Source organism: Martes martes, assembly GCF_963455335.1.
Source record: "Martes martes genome assembly, chromosome: 1".
Taxonomy (NCBI): domain Eukaryota; kingdom Metazoa; phylum Chordata; class Mammalia; order Carnivora; family Mustelidae; genus Martes; species Martes martes.
In genome coordinates, this window is record NC_137888.1 from 11990815 (window position 1) to 12009433 (window position 18619).

Consider the following 18619-nt stretch of genomic DNA (forward strand, 5'->3'; position numbering starts at 1 on the left):
AATTCAAGTTGAGCGAAGTGACTTTTTATAGTTGACTTTTTCTGCACAGAATGATGAAATTTAGACTTGTTACATATCACTTTGTGTTAGGTTTGCAAAAATTCGTTTTCCTTTTGTAAGTAATTTTTGGAATGTTCTATTTGATAGAAAAGAAAGTAAACAGCAACAAATATCTATGCTTTAAAAAAAAAGTTAACTTTTCACTCCTGGGCCAGCTAGCAGAATTTGCTTGTTAACGTAGAGCCAAATTAGTTCCTAAGTGCTAACAAAGCACTTAACTTTGCTATGAGAAAATAAAAGGCGAAGCACAGTGTGTCTCTCATTGAACAATAAAATCCCATTATGTGACTTTATTATATAATTTCAGGTCTACCAGATGTTCTAACTTGTCTTATAAAATATAACTAGTACAAGACTATAACAGGATTTTTTTTTGCTTCTGACCATGATGGTATAATAGGGACCCTCTCACTTTACATAACAAAGAATAAAATAAAGATAAAAATAAAGAAACAGTTTTCAGACATTGAACAACAGGTGGCAGGAGGCACTGATCCTTGAGGGAAGGGAAACAAAGGCGTGAGCCTTAATGATTGCTCTAGCTGATCACTCTGCTTATTACTTGGAGTGCTTCCGGGCTGCAGTAGCAGGGAGATACACCCAGAGAAAGCCTGGCAGTCTCCCTGAGTTGAGGAGACAGAGTAGGGAATTTGTGGAAGCCAAGGCAATGAGAATTCTCAGGACTAGAACCAAAGAGGAGGTAGCTACACAAAGAGTTCCAGAAATGTGCAGAGGGTTCCGCGTGAGATTTCAGCTGAGTACTGGTAACTGCTGGTATGGAAGGAAACTACCCAAGGCAGGGAAAGTACCACCAAAAGCAGCAGGAAGAAAAATTTCTGAACCTCACCCAGGGCTGGGAATAGTTAAATTGTCAGCAGCCAGAATGGAGAAATATTATGGTACTCTGGGAATTGGGTTGAATACTCAGAAGGGTATACTGCTTCAGTAATGGGGCAGAGTAGCCCTAGACTAAAGGCTTCTGTGGTCCTATCTGACAAAGCTTAAAAGCAAGACCCAAAGGGATCAGACTGTTTCCAAATAACCTAATTTCCAAAAAACTTCACTGTATCTTAGAACAAAGTTTAAGAATACAGGAATACAAAATATATATCCATATAGCCAGCATTCAACTCTGTAACAAATTCACAATGTCTGGCATTCAATTAAAAATTGCCATACATGCAAAGAAACAGGAAAACATACCCCATAATGAGGAGAAAAGTCAATCTGTAGAAAGAGATGTTAAAATTAATAAATTAAGAGGGGCTCTTAGGTGCCTCAGTCAGTTAAGCATCTGACTCAATTTCTGCTCAGGTCATGATCTTAGGGTCATGAGATTGAGCCCCACACTGGGCTCTGCCCTGAACGTGGAATCTGTTTAAAATTCTCTCTCCCTCTCCCTCTGTCCCTCCCACCGGCTCACGAGCATGCTCTCTCAAAAAACAAATGAATAAACAAGGACATCATAACAGCTATGGTAAATATACTCCATAAGTCCAAGGAGTAGAGGAAAGAATAAACACATTAAGGAGAGACATGGTGGGGGGCCCTAGGTGACTCAGTTGGTTGGGCATCTACCTTCTGCTCAGGTGGTGATCTCGGGGGTCCTGGGATCGGGGCCCGTGTCAAGTTCTGTGCTCAGGAGGGAGTCTGCTTCTCCCTCTTCCTCTGTGTTCTCTCTCTAATCGTTAATTAATTAATACAGTAAATCTTAAATCTTAAAAAAAGAAACCTGAAAAATGTGAAAGACCTAAATCAAATGGAAATAAAAATAACTTCTCTGAAATGAAAAAAAATACACTGATAGGGATTAATAGATTAGACACTGCATAATAAACAATTAGTGAATATGAAGACATAATAATAGAAACTACTCAAAATCAAACACAGAGAAAAGACTAAAATCGATAAACAGAGCCATCAATGGGCTGGAAAACAACATATGGCCTATATATGGGTAATTGGAATCCTAGAAGGAGGGGGTTGAAGCAAAAAAATATGTTTGAAGAAATAACAGCTGACAGTTTTCCAAATTTGATGAAAACTATAAATCCACAGATCCAAGAAGCTAAATGAACCCCAAGCAGTAGAAGCACGAAGCAAACTACACCCAAACACATTATCAAATTGCTTAAAACCAGTGATATGGAGAGAAATCTTAAAAACAGATAAAGAAAAAACACATATTGACTGAATATGAAAAGACATAATAGAAAAGACTGAAGAAAGAAGACATATGAATAATGATAAACTTTTCTTCAGAAACAATCCAAGTCAGTGGATATAGAACAACATCTTGAAAGCACTGAAAGATGAAGAAAACAAACCGTACACCTAGGATTCTGTGCCCAACCACAATTGAAATGATGTAAAGACTTTTTCAGATACCCAAAGCTGAAAAAAATATAAGCCAAGTATAATGGGTAGCAGTTTAAATAGTATAGCTTTTCTTTGCATCTAGTACCGACATTTTCAACAATTCTGGGGTGGTATAGTCTAAATCAGTGAAATTTTATCACTTAGTTAGATTTAAACTGTTTTTGAAAGTAATTAAACAAAATTTAAAAAAATAAACTGTGCTTTTGAAAGAAACAAGAAGTAGGGTAGCCTAGTGCATTTGGTGTAAGCCTTGTAAATTAGAGTGCCAAAAGGAGATACAGCTTTAAAAATTGAATATTATACTTTTGTTGGTGACAATTTAAATCTGCTTGGGTTTTTTCATGGTTGTAAATAAAAATTTGTGTTTTATCGTTTTCTACTAAAATAGAGTTTGCAAAGATAAGCCATTGTTATGTTACATAAGCGTGTGTTCACACTGGAGTGCATTTCACAGCCACTGAACTAGTTGCATTATTGTGAGTATATATGGCATTTGGGGAGATGGGTTAACTTGTTGGCCAATTGGACACTATTTTATTACTCTTTTAATTTAAGTTGAAGCTTAGGTTCTTTAAATTCCTGGATGATACTGAGATAACTAAGGAAAGAAAGAGAAAGGAAGGGAGAAAAGGGAAGGGAAGGAAAGGAAAGGGAAAAAAAAAGGAAGGAAGGAAATATTTCTGATTGAATTATTGCCGTAAACATAAAATACTTCTATATATTGAATGTTATGCTTATGAAAATATTCACTTCCATTTTATAGTTTTCTTATATAACTTTAAATATAAAGTGTGTTTACTTACATAAACTAGCTCTTACCAGTATTTATTTTGAGTTGTATCTCCACCAACACTAAGGTGGGTGGTATCTTATCACTGGCCGTTAGGGATGAAAGTCGCATCTCCCTATCTGGCCTTCTCTGACAACCTCCTGACCCTTATTTTATATAGTTTCATATTCTGTTCACTAGTAGACCATAGGATGGTGTAGTCTGTTGAGTACCTTACTGAAATGTAGGTAAATAAAGTTTTATAATCCTAAGAAACTTGTGTGAAGTATAGGAAGAATGAATCTTATAATTAAGTAAATTCCTAACTAATTTTGTATCTGTGCTCATTAGCGGTCTGTCCTTGGTCAACACTAGGCCCCTATCTTTTGCTTATCTTGTTGAATGATTTCATCATTCTCTTGGGGAATGGATGGAAAGTATATTTACCAGATTTGTAGATGTTGCAAAGCTGTGTGGGACTGTTACAGAGCCGGGTAGAATAATTACTTATTTTGGATGACACAGTTGAAATCCAGCTTTTTCCATCAGAGAGAATGGATTGGAACCCACAAAAGGAACATGCACTTCCCCTTGCACTGGATCAAACTGAGTTTTGTGTCCTTTCCTGATTGAACTGCTGTGGCCGTAGAAATATCATAGGCAATTTGCATTGGGCTGATGATTAGCAAAATAAGGTAGAAATTACTATCATTGTCTGGGTTTCCATGATACCCCAACCTGAATGGTGACTACACAGTATGGAAAGGTTGGAATAGATACTGGGTTGATAGTCACATTGATATCTACTCTCCTTCACACCTGCTCTTCCTTCGGTCTTCCTTATCTTAGTGGATTGCAATCCATCCACCTTATTGTTTAAACCAGAAGTTAAGAGTCATCCTCTATACCTCCTCCTCTCCAGCTTCACACATTCACTCTGTTACCATGCCCAGTGTGTCCAACCTTCTAATTTCATTGAGAATCCATGCAAGTCACCATTTTAGCTGGTTCTGCTACTGTCTGGCCACTGTAGTCCCTTTCATGGATCATTACTATAGCCTCCTTAACTGATCTCCCTGTTTCCACTCCCTTTCCGCACTCTCCAGTCTGTTTAAAAACACAATTTAGATCATATTGTTTCCCTGTTTAAGCCCCTTTCATGGTTGACCACTTGAAACTTAAAATCCAAGCTCTTTAAGATGATCTGCATTAAATCATCGAATCTCTGCCTCCCTCTTCAGTCTTAAGACTATTTTGCCTCTTGGTTTCTGTGTTCCAGCCACTTTGGCCTTCTTCTAGTTCTGAATGTACCAAATTATTTCTGATCTCAGAGCCTTCACATATGCTGTTTCTTCTGCTCAGTATTTATTTAAAAATGTGTTCATGCATGTAGAAAAATACATAAATCATAAATGTAGAATGCGATGATTAGAATGAGCACATCCATGTTACCACTGCCGGGCTGAGAAATAAACATTATTACTCACTTTCCAGAAGATTCTCTCACATTCCTCCCCAGTTATTCTCTCTGCCATGATTTGCAGAGATGATCACTGCCTGACTTCTTACATCATAGATGAGTTTTATCCAGTTTTTAACTTAACGTAAATGGAATCATTCAATATGTATTCTTTTGGGGCCAGCTTCTTTCTCTCAGTGTTCTGTCTGGGAGATCATCTGTGTTGTAGCAGGTGGCAGTAGTTTTCATTGTTATGTGGTATTCCATGGTATAAATATTCTAGTATTGGTTCTGTTCACATTTACTTCTAATTCTTTCTTTTATGAATGATACTAGTATGAACATGCTTATAACTGTCTTTTGGTGCACATACGTACATGTTTCTAGTGGATGTATTTTTAGGAATGGAATTGCTGGGTCATAAAGTATTTGTATGTTGCCTGGAATGTTTTTCCCTCCACTCTTCATTTGGCTAACTTCCTGTTTATTCATCAGATTTCAACTTAAAGGGCACATCTGCAGGCAGGCCTATCCATTGCTGTCCCCCCAATAATTTTAAATTAGGTCCTCTTGTTGTACTCTGTCTCAACTCCATCATAGTACTTACTATCATTTATGATTTTGCATATGTTAGTTACATAATAGCTATCTTCCTATTAGAAGGTGTCAGAGCGCTGGCTTTTTTTCTTTGTAGAACTTTGCCAGTGTCCTGGTACATGGTAAGCATTCAATAAATACTTGTTACATAATGAGTGAAAGGTTACTATCATTTTGAAATGTTGCCAACATTGGGATTTGCTGTTTATACAGAACATCAATTTGGAGGGGTTAATGTCTTTCAATTGGAATTTTAATTTTTTAATTCTACAAAGAGAACCTTTTCCTTTTAAAACAATTTTTCTTTTTATGTATGATAAAATGGAAAGTGGCTTTACTGCCAGGTAGTTACACAATCTTGGATGAATCACCTAAATTCTTAGTTTTTTCTTTTGAAAATGAGTGGCCTGTTTTGCACCGTCTCTAGGATCCTCTGACGAGAGGCTCTCTGGTACTACCCCAAAGTGCTACTTGTATGCAAATAAGCCGACCACAAACTGCAGTGCTCGCAACCACAGGCAAATTGTGATTCTAGGAAGAGCATACTAATGTGTAATCTTGCTTTCACATTCTTAATGACTTTCTCTAGTTTGGTCTGGAGTATCAGCTGAAGAAAGACAGTTTGTAGGGCGCCTGGGTGGCTCAGTGGGTTAAGCCTCTGCCTTGGGCTCGGGTCATGATCTCAGGGTCCTGGGATCAAGTTCCGCATTGGGCCTTCTGCTCAGCAGGGAGCCTCCTTCCCCCCTCTCTCTTTGCCTGCCTCTCTGCCTGCTTGTGATCTTTCTCTGTGTGTCAAATAGATGAATAAAATCTTTTAAAAAAAAAAAAGAGTTTGCTGCCCGTCTGGAAGGTTGGAGCCACAGCTGAATGTTGACATTGGGTTAGCAGGACCTTCAGTAGGTAGCTTCATTGTTTAGTTTGAATTATTATTATTGTTATTTTAGGATCTTATTTATTTATTTGAGAGAGAGTGGGAGAGAGCACAAGTGAGAGGGAGAAGCAGGCTCCCTGCCAAGCAGGGAGCCCGATGGGCTCGATCCCAGCACCCTGGAATCATGACCTGAGGGAAGGCAGCCACTTAACTCACTGAGCCACCCAGGTGCCCCTGTTTAGTTTGAATTATTGTAATTGTCAGAAGTTAGAGAAATTTACATTTAAACTTAATCCTCAGTACCATTTAAGTTTAAAACAAATGACTTTGTAATCACCTGGGGACCCTAGATAATAAGTGAATTTTGTTTCTTTCTGTTCAGGTGGTAGAGTTAGCCGTGCAGGTCTGATCACCAGTTATCCTGTGTTTAATAAACCTCTGTTTTAGAGTCATAGTCATGAGAACCAAGAAATAGGTATATGCTTGTGTTTTCATCTGACTTTCTAGAGATGAGCTTATGCTTCATTTTTTTGCCTGGTATTCTAATTTGAGAAGAGAATGTGATACCAATAATGCTGAATAATACCAATTATGTCATATGATACAGTGCTATAAAAGCAGGTCACTCCAGCAAAGAGTGTGCTGAGTAACATGCTAGAGGACAATTAGTATATTAAGTTTTGATAAAGGTCAATTGATATATTTATACTCTTGAGTGTTTTCTGTAGTCTCTAATTAGATCTACGTTCAGTCATAGTTTGTTCGGTTATAAGAATTTTGAAGGCAGCACAGAGCTAAAATACTGAGTGAGTTAAGTCATCTGAATTAAGGTGTTGGATGTTACCACTGCCTCGCTTAGTGTAGTTTTCAGTATTTCTCAACCTCTTCTGTGATGAGCCAGGGCCAGCTTGTTATTCTCCAAGGCTGTTTTCAACAGAGGAGGATACTAAAGCTAAGTGATTTAGGATGAATGTAAGGAAAACATTTATGGCAGAGTACAGCAGTATTTACCTTTCCTGGGGTCTCCATTCTGGAATTGCAGAGTCTTCCTTCCCAATTTATTATGTATTTATCATTTGATGATTATATGATGGCCTTAGAGTGGGCTATGGGATCATCCTTTTGTTCTTTTTTTAAGATTTTATTTATTGGAGAGAGGGAGAGAGAGAGCACTTGCATGCATATGCAAGTAGGGGGAAGGGCAGAGGGAGGAGGAGAGAGAGAATCTCAAGCAGATTCCACACCGAGCACAGCGCAGACACAGAGCTCAATCCCATGACCCTGAGATCATGACCTGAGCCAAAAATCAAGAGTTGCATACTTCACTGCCACCCAGGCATGCCCTAGGGGGTCATTCTACAGGCTGTAGGACTTACTGCTTCCTTTCAAATCATGAAAGTCCGGATGCCCATTGAGCTTTTGACGAGTATATACTTGTGGTCTAGGGTAATTGAAGGAAAGCACCTCTCAGATTGCTTAGAATTCCAGTAGCCTCCGCTCTTACTGACTGTCCAGAGTTATCTTGTTTTCTCTTCTTTCTGAACTTACCCAGCATGCCAAAGAATGTTGTCAGAATAAATTTTATCATTTGGTTTTGGGAAGTATCAAACATTTATCAAAGAAGGGAGAGTAGTTTCACTGACTCCATATGTCTGTCACCCAGCCTCAATGATTATCAACTCATGGACCCTTGTGTTTATCTATATCCCTGTCCACTAGTTCCCCCTCCCCACTTATTTTAAAGTAAGTTCCAGATATCATGTAATTTCATCCATAAATACTTTTTATGAGAATAAGTGTTTATGGCACATATTTTATTTTGCTTTAAATTCTGTTCTGTGACCTTATTCATATTTACATATTCATTAGGATTGGAATCAGAGGACATTCAGATTAGCAGTTCTACGGATGTGTGGATATATTGAAAAATGTAGTTATAGATTTATGCATAAGGTAGCTCTATGTCTCAGGAACTACATGTTCACATTAGATGGAAAGTTAAGAAATTGAAGGCCTAGTGAATGGTAGTATTGGGTGTAATAAGAGAAGAGAGGAGAAGAGCTTTTCTCCTTAAAATAAGCCCTTGAGGGAGTTAGGTACTCTTCTTCCCTGCGGTGTTAGGGCAGTAACTCTGGGAGTTGGGCTCTCCCTTACTTTACGTGTTGAACAGGTGAGCTCAAGAGGTACAGGCCTCCTTACCTGAGCTGGGCTGCTCAAGGTCTGAATGGTGGTTAGAAATCAGTAACTTGTAAAAAAAGAAAAGTTTGTTTTTCCTAGCATCTTATTTACTAAACAACATCAACATGAACAGGAGAAAAAAAAATGCAGAGCAGGCTGTTGCCCTCATTGAAAGCCCAGTAGATACCTTGAAAGACAGCCCTGGCAAGGAGTAACCTGAACTTCATATCACCATATCCCCTGAACTCTCATATCCTCTTATTCTTTCACTCTGTTTTCCTCGGGGCTCTAAACACATCCTACCATTGCATAAACTTCACTAGTTTAAGCCTTGGTTAGAAATCATTTAACAAGGCCTATCTTCCCTACCCCCACCTTCCCATTCCCACCTTCACGCCACTAGAAGTACTGCCATAGATATCACATTTGAAAATTTTCAGATGTCACTGTGAGGAATTGTTAAACTTAGGGCATTCGGACGCTGGTAGTAAAGTTAAATGTTTATCTTTTTAAGTATTATTTTAAAACTCACAAAACATTCCCTTTTGTGCTACAGCCTCCCAGATTTTTTTTGTCTATTAGATGAATACTTAATAATCTTGGTGTTCAGCATCTGTGGTTAGGTTGGTATTGCATTGAGATAAAAAGAAATGAGGGGCACCTGGGTGGGTCAGTCAGTTAAGTGTCTGACTCTTGATTTTGGCTCAGGTCATGGTCTCAGGGTGGTGACATGGAGCCATAGGTTGGGCTCCCCCATCATCAGGGAGTCTGCTCTAGACTCTCTCTCTTTTTCTCTTTCCCTCTGCCCTTCCCATCCCAGCTTGTGTGCACACATCCACGCATGCGCGCACTCTCTCTCTCAAATAAATAAACGAATCTTTAAAAAAAAAAAAGAAATGAGACAATTTCTGTTGCTATTCGTATTAAAGTGAATGAGGTATAAAACAATGAGAAGAAAGATCTACTTCCAGCTCGATCAGGGAAAAACTTCAGGAAAGAAGAGGCATTTTAGTTAGGTATTGAAGGATGGGTGATATTTGGAAACACAAAGATGACTAAAGGGTGTTCCAGATGGAAAGAACATTGTGAACAAAGGGAGAGGGAAAACAATGTGGGGCGCACAGAAGGAGCCACCCATTATTCCTTCTTTATTCATGTTGGCTGCAGTGTAGGATGCAAGGGGAAGGTATTAGGGAGAAGGAAAGTTGGGGATGAGTGAGCGAACGATCTGTACATTCTGTGTTTTATCTAAAAGTTATACACATTATTTTAAAGTAGTATGGCTTTTTTATTTTAAATAATCTCGATATAGTGGAAGATTCCCAGGTTATTTTCTGGAATTAAAAATTACCAGAGAAATAGGACAATAATTTAATTCTCTCCCTCTTACATCATGTATTTCTTTTTATTTCATGGAGTTTCATAAAATAAGAGGATCTTTTCCCCATTAAAAAATGTATGAGGAGGGGATAACATAGTACTATAAGAGTTTATTTTGGTACTATGTAAAGATAAAAGCTTCTTAATTTAGGAAGGTGCATGTGTATTTTTAAAATTTATTTTTGATGGTTACATTTAATTCTTTAAAATTTGGAAACAGTGTCAAAGGTACAGAAGAGCTGAAGTTCAGTGCAAAGAACTTTTTTCTGAATTATTTAAGAATACGTTGCTGACGTGATGTCCCATCACCCACAAATACTGTTTCTTATTTCCTAGAAAGAATTGCTCCTTCACACTACAATATAACCATCAAAAAAGTTTACATTGTACTTCTGTCTAATCTCAGACTCCATTCAAGTTCACCAGTTGTCCCAACGACTCATAATAGCAAAAAGATACAGTTCAGATTTGTCGTTTTATTAATTGTCATATCTCTTTATTGCCTTTAAATCTGGAAAAGTTCTTCAATCTTTGATGTTTATGACCTTAAAACTTCTGGAGATGAAGGCCAGTTGTTTTGCAGAGTGTACATCACTGTGAGTTTGTCTCATGGCTCCTCGTGCTCAGGTTGATGTTCTGTATCAGCAGGAATATTATCGAAGTGGTGCTGTGTCCTTTCCATGGTATCCTGTCAGGGGGCACACGATTTTGTCTTGTCCCATTACCATTGGGTGTTCACTCTGATTATTTGGTTAAGGTGGTCCCTAGAAGACGCCTTTTTCTCGTATAAAAAGTGTTTTGATGTCAGGTACTTCGAGAGCCTGTAAACGTCCCCATTAGTCATCACACTTCTGATTATGGGCTTTTTCAGTGTGCTGTAATCTTGTTCCTATTATAATTTGTTTTAAAAGCTCAAATTGTTCCAGATTTCTCTAGTAGAAGCTCCTTCAAGCTGGCTTCTGTATTTTGATGGCACATCTCCATTATTCTTCGAGTACTTTCTTTCTGGCACAAGAATATATTCCAGGCTCATCTTGTGCCTGCCCTTGCCCTGTTACCAGCCATTTCTCCAAGGAGTCCTTAACAGTGGAGAATGGTATTAGAATGCAAGATCTGGGTGCTGGCTGTGGTTATTGCCATTGGAGCACTGCTGATCTCAGGCCCTGTCGACGGACAGAGCTAAGGAGAATATGTAATTATGTGTGAATTTGTATAAATGGTTATACACACCCACTTATATCCATGTTTTCAGTCCATCTGGAAAACTACGAGTTCACACTGGTAATTCCAATTTCAGTCAAGGCCGGAGTGCCCATTCTAGTTTTCTCTCTTCCCATACTGCACTCTCATTCTCTGACATGAGGAACCTGGTTCCCATTATCCTGATCCTTCCCCTCTATGACCAACCACTCTTCTGTTGCCTCTGCAGCCTCCTCCAACATACGGGTGCCCTCCTCGGCCCGTGGGCTCCAGCACCCTGCCTTGGGCTTCCTTGCAGTGCACCCTGCCCTCCCTACCCTGCCCAAGCTTCAACCTACCATACCAGGCAACTCCCAACATCCCTGGTGGACACCACCCTCCTCACCCCACTTAGACTCATCCCAGACTATCCCTCCCCCAAAGTGGATGCCCTCTCTTCCTGCCTCTTCTTCAAATCCATGCACAGGGCCACTGTTCTCACTCTGCTTGGGCTCTGTCAGCCTGCAAAAGACCTCCCTCCGTTCCACCCCAAACCTGTGAAGCATGTATGGACGAACAGGAAAACATCTATAGTCTTTTACATAAAAAATGTTTAGGAAGAAAACACTGTTTTCTCTTAGGGAATTGGATGTGTCTGGAGTTAAAATTGCATATGGCTCTGAAATTTCATTGAGAAATTCATTGAACATAAAATCTTTGAACTCCTGCTTAGCACTAGGCACTGAGCTAGGCCCCTCGGGATAGAGCAGTGAACTAGGCAAAATCCCTTCCCTCCTGAAGCTGCATTCTCTGACTCAGGCTGTGAAGCTTAGGCAGGTTAGTAACAAATAGATAACCTCTCTAAGCCTGTTTCCTCATGTCAGAGGGAAGTAGTTGTAATTTTGCCCCTGGGGGTGTTGTGAAAATTGAATAATGTGTGTTCGTTACTGTCATAATCACCAAAGAAGCAATATACAGATAGCTCAGCTGAAACGTCATTCATCACTCTAAAATTTCATTTAATAGTTTGAGGAGAAAGCAAAAAATTCCTTGGAAGGAAAGTGATATCTACTCTTCAAATTATTTCTCCTTTCCTTTAGCATACTTTTACCTAAGAATAAGCACTTCAGTTTAAATTGTATGCTCGTGTGTAGGCCTGTTTCCTGAGTCTTAGAATATAATATAAAAGTGTAAATAAGCGGCATGACACTTGTTGCCGTGTTTGAATCAGATAACAGTTTCATAGATGGGTCTTCATGGGGCCTGAGAGACATGACATATTCATATATTTGGAGCACAGTTAATGAAAAGATCATTATTATATTTTATTAGAAGAGAGACCATTTTGGGGCACCTGGGTGGCTCAATGGGTTGGGCCGCTGCCTTCAGCTCAGGTCATGATCCCAGGGTGCTGGGATCGAGCCCCACATCGGGCTTTCTGCTCAGCAGGGAGCCTGCTTTCCTTCCTCTCTCTGCCTGCCTCTCTGCCTACTTGTGATCTCTGTCTGTCAAATAAATAAATAAAATCTTAAAAAAAAAAAAAAGAAGAGAGACCATTTTGTTGCTTGATAATTTAAGTTATAAAATAACTTTTTTGTTGTTTTTAAGGGAGGGTAATGGCTTAATTTTAAAATTCATTTTCTTTTTAATCTTACTGGCTGCTGGTATTTGAACCTAAATAATGATTTAGGTGCTGAAATGGATACATCTAGTAATATCTGTATTACTATATTAGTGATGTTAAATACATAGAGCATGTAACCTCTTAAACTCTAATAATTTGCCCTGGAAGCCATGCCTTCTGTCATCAGAGGTATAACAAGTCTCTAATGTTTGCTTCATTTTTAAAAAAATATTTTATTTATTTATTTGACAGAGAGAGACACAACTAGAGAGGGAACAGAAGTAGGGGGAGTGGGAGAGAGAGAAGCAGGCTTCCCACGGAGCAGGGAGCCCAATGTGGAGCTCGATCCCACAACTCTAGTATCATGACCTGAGCCAAAGGCAGACACTTAACAACTGAGCCATCCATGCGCCCCTAACATTTGCCTTAATGTACACAGTACTCTTAATGAGGGAGTAGTTAGGGACGGGCAATCCTGATTTACTTTACAAAATATAATTAAAATTAATGTGACATTTTGTATATGTGTTGCTTGTCATTTAATGTCAGGAGTGACTGTTATTTAAGCATGTGGTGTAATCATAAGAAGAACTCTACGAATGCAGAATGAAGTACAAATCCCCATAACTTTAATGGCTTAGTGAAATCTTACTCCCTAATTTCATTTGGGGTGCTTTGATAAAGGTAAAAGCTCACCCTTAATAATGATCATGCTAGAGAATTATGACAGTATCTGCTAATTGAGTGATTAATTGAGTAATTAGTTTTAGCGTGTTCTGTCAGCTAGCAGAACACAACTCATTCCAAGGCAGAAATGGGTTAACTAGGAAGAAGGCTTATGAGTGGATGGTCTGAAAAGAGGTGAGGGAGGCAGGGAAGATGAGATGGTCTGTAGAACCCTGGAGAAGAGCTCAGGGAAAAAAGAAAAGCTCTCTAATACAAAGTACTGAGGAGTACTGGGCAAAGCAGTAGGCAGAGAAGATAGCCCTTTTTTTGGCCGTAAAGATTGACAGGAAGTGGGAAGGTCATAAGGATCTAATAATATGCTTTTCTTTTCTTTTTTAAGATTTTATGTATTTATTTGAGAGAGAGTGGGCACTAGCTGGGGGGGAGGGTCAGAGGGAGGAGGAGAAGCAGACTCCTCACTGAGCAGGTTGCTCAATGGAGCTCCACTCAGGGCTTGATCTCAGGACCCTGAGATCCTCACCTGAGCCAAAGGCAGACGCTTAACCTACTGAGCCACCCAGAGGCCCCATAACATGCTCTTCTAATGTGGAACACATACTATTGCTGAAATGTACTATAATTCTGTCTAGGAGATGAATGAGAAAAGGAGAAGGGGGTACAGGGCAAGAGATGAGGGTAAATAAGGCGTGAACTAGTCAGCCAGGAGGTGAGTTGGCGGTGTGGGTTAGAGAGTGGAAAAGGAGAACAGTAGAGAAGGAACGAAACAGAAGAAAAAGGAGAGAATGGGAAAGAGGATCATACCTTTCTGGATTTGGTAGACTTTAGAATTATTTGGAATTGTCCATTGAGATACTAGCTGTGGCTTATATTTCTTTGGAATTTTTTGGTCAAATTTTTAGTAAGTATATTTGCTCTAGGAAGAGTTTTCCTTTAAAGTTTCAGGATTTGTTTTTGTTTTTCAGTAGAGCAACCACAACAGCCTGACCTAGGGATATGGTTCTGTGGGTTATATTCAACAGCTAGATAACATTAACGTCATGAAGACATGAAGCAAGGCAAAGGCCAAACTGAAGATCTGCGTTCCTACGCTAAACTCTGTTGTCAGGTGTTGCCATTAGCTTTTATCATTTCAACATTTGTCATCGTCTGTGTTTCAAGCATGATTCTAAATGTCAGGGGTGACAGGATGCTTAGGACAGTGTTCCCGCCTTCTAGGATCAGGCTGGTTAATGGGAAAGACAAGTGATGGATCTATAGGAAATGTTTCGGCAACATGGAGAGGGAGTTCTGTGAAAGAACTGTGCCTGTAGAGGTAAAGAGAGGTTTCCAGAAAGTGACCTTGGGTGAAGTTTATATAAGGTGAAGGTTAAGTGGAGGCTTGCAGGCGGAAAGCTAGAGTTGTGCAAAGGTGCTGGGGTGTAAAAGAGCACGTTTGGTCAATTTTGGGGCAGTTTAATGTGAGGAGAGCATAGAATGCAGGTGATGGGAGGGAGAAGGGAGTAATGAAAAATGAAGCAGAAGCAGAAAGAGGAGGTTGAGGCCAGATTCTGAAAGATTGTAGGTAAAAGAGTTGGATAATGTCCATTAGGGATATGATAACCCAGGGTAGTGGTGGTAGTAAACATTGGCAAACATATCAGAGGGACAAAGAAGAAGATTCAAAAACAACCTCCAAAACATACAAGTATTAATCAGGGCAGTACTTCAGATCATTGGGAGAAGCTGGATTAATTCATCAATGGTGCTGGGACAAGTTGTTGACTCTTCAAGGACAACTGAGTTACTAGTTGAAAAAATAGTTTATGTGATACATTTAGGTTAAGTATCAGATTCAAGGGCATCTGGGTGGCTCAGTTGGTTGACTGTCCAACTCTTGATCTCAGCTCACGTCTTGATCTTAGGGTTGTGAATTCCAAGCCCTGCATTGGCCTCCATACTGGGTGTGCAGCCTACTTAAAAAAAAAAAAAATCAGATTTCGATTTAGCAGTTTTTGTTTGAGACTCTGGCTTTATAGCTAAATAGAATCTGATGTTTCAGGCCATTTTTCTTACCCTGAAAAATTTTTTTTGTAGCATCTGCAGAAAAAGAGGCAATCAAGGGTACATACTCCAAAGTACTGGATGCATATGGACTCTTAGGTGTTTTACGATTAAATCTTGGTAAGTTCATTATTCATTTCCATTTTTTTAATTCTAAGGATTTGAGAGACTGCTTATATATAATTTCATACTCTGTATTTGAGGTAAAAGCATGGTTACATCTTTTAAACCCTAATTACGCTAATCTTGAGAAAATGTTTGTTGGTTGCAAAGGCATGCTACATACTCAGGCTCTTGTGATTTTAAGTTCCAGAGACATTGTCCTATTTAAACATTTTAAGATCGGTATCTGTTGTCAAAAGAGAAAATCAGGGTATTGCCCTTTTTTGTTTGGTTTTGGTGCAGTGTTTTAGGAAAAGATGTCTTAGTGAGAACCACACGGATTGCTCTGGTTTATAGTGGAAAGGATATCTGCTTTGTATTTAAAAGGTCTCAGCTTGAGTCTCTCTCTGCCACTTAATGTCACCGTGGGCTGCAGAGTAACCTTTGTGATTACCAGTTTGTCTGTATAGCATGGCTGCAGGTGTGGCCCAAGGCCTGGTACCAGTCGGTGAACCGTTTTGTTATTGGTCTGTGATAAGGAGCTTGCGCCATCATGCAAACCAACACATGGCTTCCATCACTGATAAAGTCTTACTAGGAAAAAAAAAAAAAGTCAGCCGAACTAAACAGTGAGTTTATTCATAAGGTAGTTGGTTCCATTCTGGAACAAGCACCCTTCTCACTGTGACAGCTCATGTGCCATACTTTGAGGAGGGCTGGTGTGTAAAGTGGAGATTTGTCATTTGTTACGAATTTCTCGAATGTAAAAAGCACTGTCCCTAGGTGCTTAACTAATACTGTCTCAGGTATACCCTCACTGTCCAGCGAGGTTTATTTTAATCCTGGTTTATGAAGGAGAATATCTCAGGTTGGTTATGTTAAGACAGTGAACTTGGTCTAGATAATGAGTGGTGGAGCCAAGATTCACGGCCACGGCTGCCTGCTCCGAGCCCATTGTCAGAGTATACCACTGCTAAATTTCACCTTCATGCTAATTTCATAGGATTTTTGTCAAAATGAGTGAAAAATCTCTGTGAAAGTTTTCGTAAACCAAATTGTTTTATAAGTTGTTAGGGGCTTTCTGTTCATGTGTCAGCAGTGGCAGCTCACACTGATATTTTTTCCATTTTTTTTTTCCCACTGTGCTATTTACAAAGAATTCCCACATTTATTGTCTTGTCTGGATTTCCTGGCAATCATAAAAGAAAGATGGGGGAAGATAACATATATGTATATATGTATATTTTTACTGGATAAATTTTGAATATCCTCAGATTTAGTAGAGGAATAATTTCATCAATGTGAGATACTCTGTTAATGTTTAAATGCTGCATTATACTAAATGTGTTTAAGCAAGGATTTCTTTTTTCATGTTCTCCCAAAATCCAGTTGTAAATATAAACATGTCCATGGCAGTTTAAAATAAACATGCTGTCAGATTTAAAAAGTTGGAGACATGACAAGAAAGTTGGGAGACACTGAATAATCTGAAAAATATTGGGACTTTTTAATCCAATTAATTCTTTGGTTTTTGCAGGTGATACCATGTTACATTACCTGGTCTTAGTCACCGGATGTATGTCCGTTGGAAAAATTCAAGAATCTGAAGTTTTCCGAGTTACTTCCACTGAATTTATATCGCTACGAATTGATTCTTCAGATGAGGATCGCATTTCAGAAGTGCGAAAAGTTTTGAATTCGGGAAACTTTTATTTTGCATGGTCTGCCTCTGGAATCAGTTTAGATCTGAGTCTTAATGCACATCGTAGCATGCAAGAACACACAACTGATAATAGATTTTTCTGGTGAGTTTTTGTTAAACATTTTTTTCCCTTTGTAGTCATGCTTTTGCTGGGCAATGGTTTGATTTGGGGCATAGCGTGTTCATCAGTTATTTCCAGAGACAGCAGCGATGGGCATTGCTGGTTGAGCACACCGCTCTTTCCTGCTCCAGAATCCAGTAGAGCGGGTCACATGTCCAGTGTCAGCTTACTGAAGTTCTCATGGGACATAAAACCCATTTGCTCTCCTTGATCTAGACTGAACTTTCATTTCTGAAATATATTTAAGATACTTATGTTAAAACTAAGAATGAATTAGTTATAATCAAATTGCGTTACCCATATTTGCTCTTCTTAGTTTTGAGATCTTGTCTCTGGCAGAGACAAGACTCCAAGACAACATTGTTTCTCCAAGACAACATTGCCTTATTTTTTATTTTAAAGGTTATAGGTAGATAAACTTGATTCAAGAGCGATAGACTATGAGGAAGTGGCATAGTAGGATAAAGTTTAGTACTATAATAAAGGAAGACTTAAGTAGGTAACAAATGTATTTCATCGTCATGTGTAAACGTGCTGTACTATAAGTATGCATGAAGCGTAGGCATATGTGACTCTAATCAGTACTGCTTTATTGGAGCTGACCAGATTTCTAGAATAATGCTTCTCTTGTTCACAGCCAGCATTGCTGTTGATTTTCTTCCTTGACATCACGTAGCAATTACATTTCTTTCTGTTTCCATGTTGTAAGAACAAAGTCCAGGACTCTCAGCTCTTGGGTCTCCCTTAGTAGGTCAGATTCAAGGTGTTTCTCCTGTATATTTTCTTTCTCTCTCCCTTGCACCATCTACCATTTACCCATGGGTCACATAGAGTCTGACCCATCTTCCCTGGCTGTCTGTCTGAGGGCTCAAAACCAACAACGATGTGAGGATAAGAAACTCATTTTAGAGGAAACTTTGTAGCTAATGTGGAACTTTTTTGGCCCAGCATAGTAGCATGGAGGAGAAGAAACAAGGGCAGAATGAAAAAAGACTCTAGTGCACTGTAGTGAGAGACTTGGAGCCGCACAAAGGAGGAGATGATGGCCGTGGCCTGGGGAAAGAAGGGTTGAGGGCAGCTGAGTGGGCATAGAGCTCTGGCTGCTCCTGTCAGCCCCACACTTTTTCTGATGGAGGAGGCATTGAAATCCCTGAAAAGTTAAGGTGGTACAGCTGGGCCAGGCAGCTGGCCTCACTTTTTTTCCTCCTCCGCCCTGCTCATTCTTTGCCCAAATTCCTTAGATTCAGAGATAAAAGTTTTCCTGCCATAGTTAGAAGTTTAAGCAGGCGCGGATGCATTGGCTCAATGATCAGCAATTAAGCACATTTGCTAAGTTTAACCAATAGGAATTATTTATTTAGTTAGTTCAATTAAGGGTGGAGGTGGCAACAAGTTTAGGTCACAGATTGAGGGAGTTCATCTAGCAGGAGACAGGTCACCAAAAATGAGTTTTGATTTTTACACTTTCTGC

General features: G+C 39.3%; 1 protein-coding gene across 3 annotated transcripts in view; it reads left to right on the top strand.

Moving 5' to 3' along the window:
• SYNJ1 (synaptojanin 1) overlaps nucleotides 1-18619 on the top strand; it is a gene marked incomplete at its 5' end in the record, with an annotated part of 87428 nt that overhangs the window by 7146 nt on the left and 61663 nt on the right. For all 3 annotated transcript variants that reach the window (XM_080799833.1, XM_080799834.1, XM_080799832.1), the window contains 2 exons: nucleotides 15257-15343; nucleotides 16863-17130. In XM_080799833.1, the coding sequence (XP_080655959.1) occupies nucleotides 15257-15343; nucleotides 16863-17130 (355 nt within the window). The remainder of the gene's footprint in view (nucleotides 1-15256; nucleotides 15344-16862; nucleotides 17131-18619) is intronic.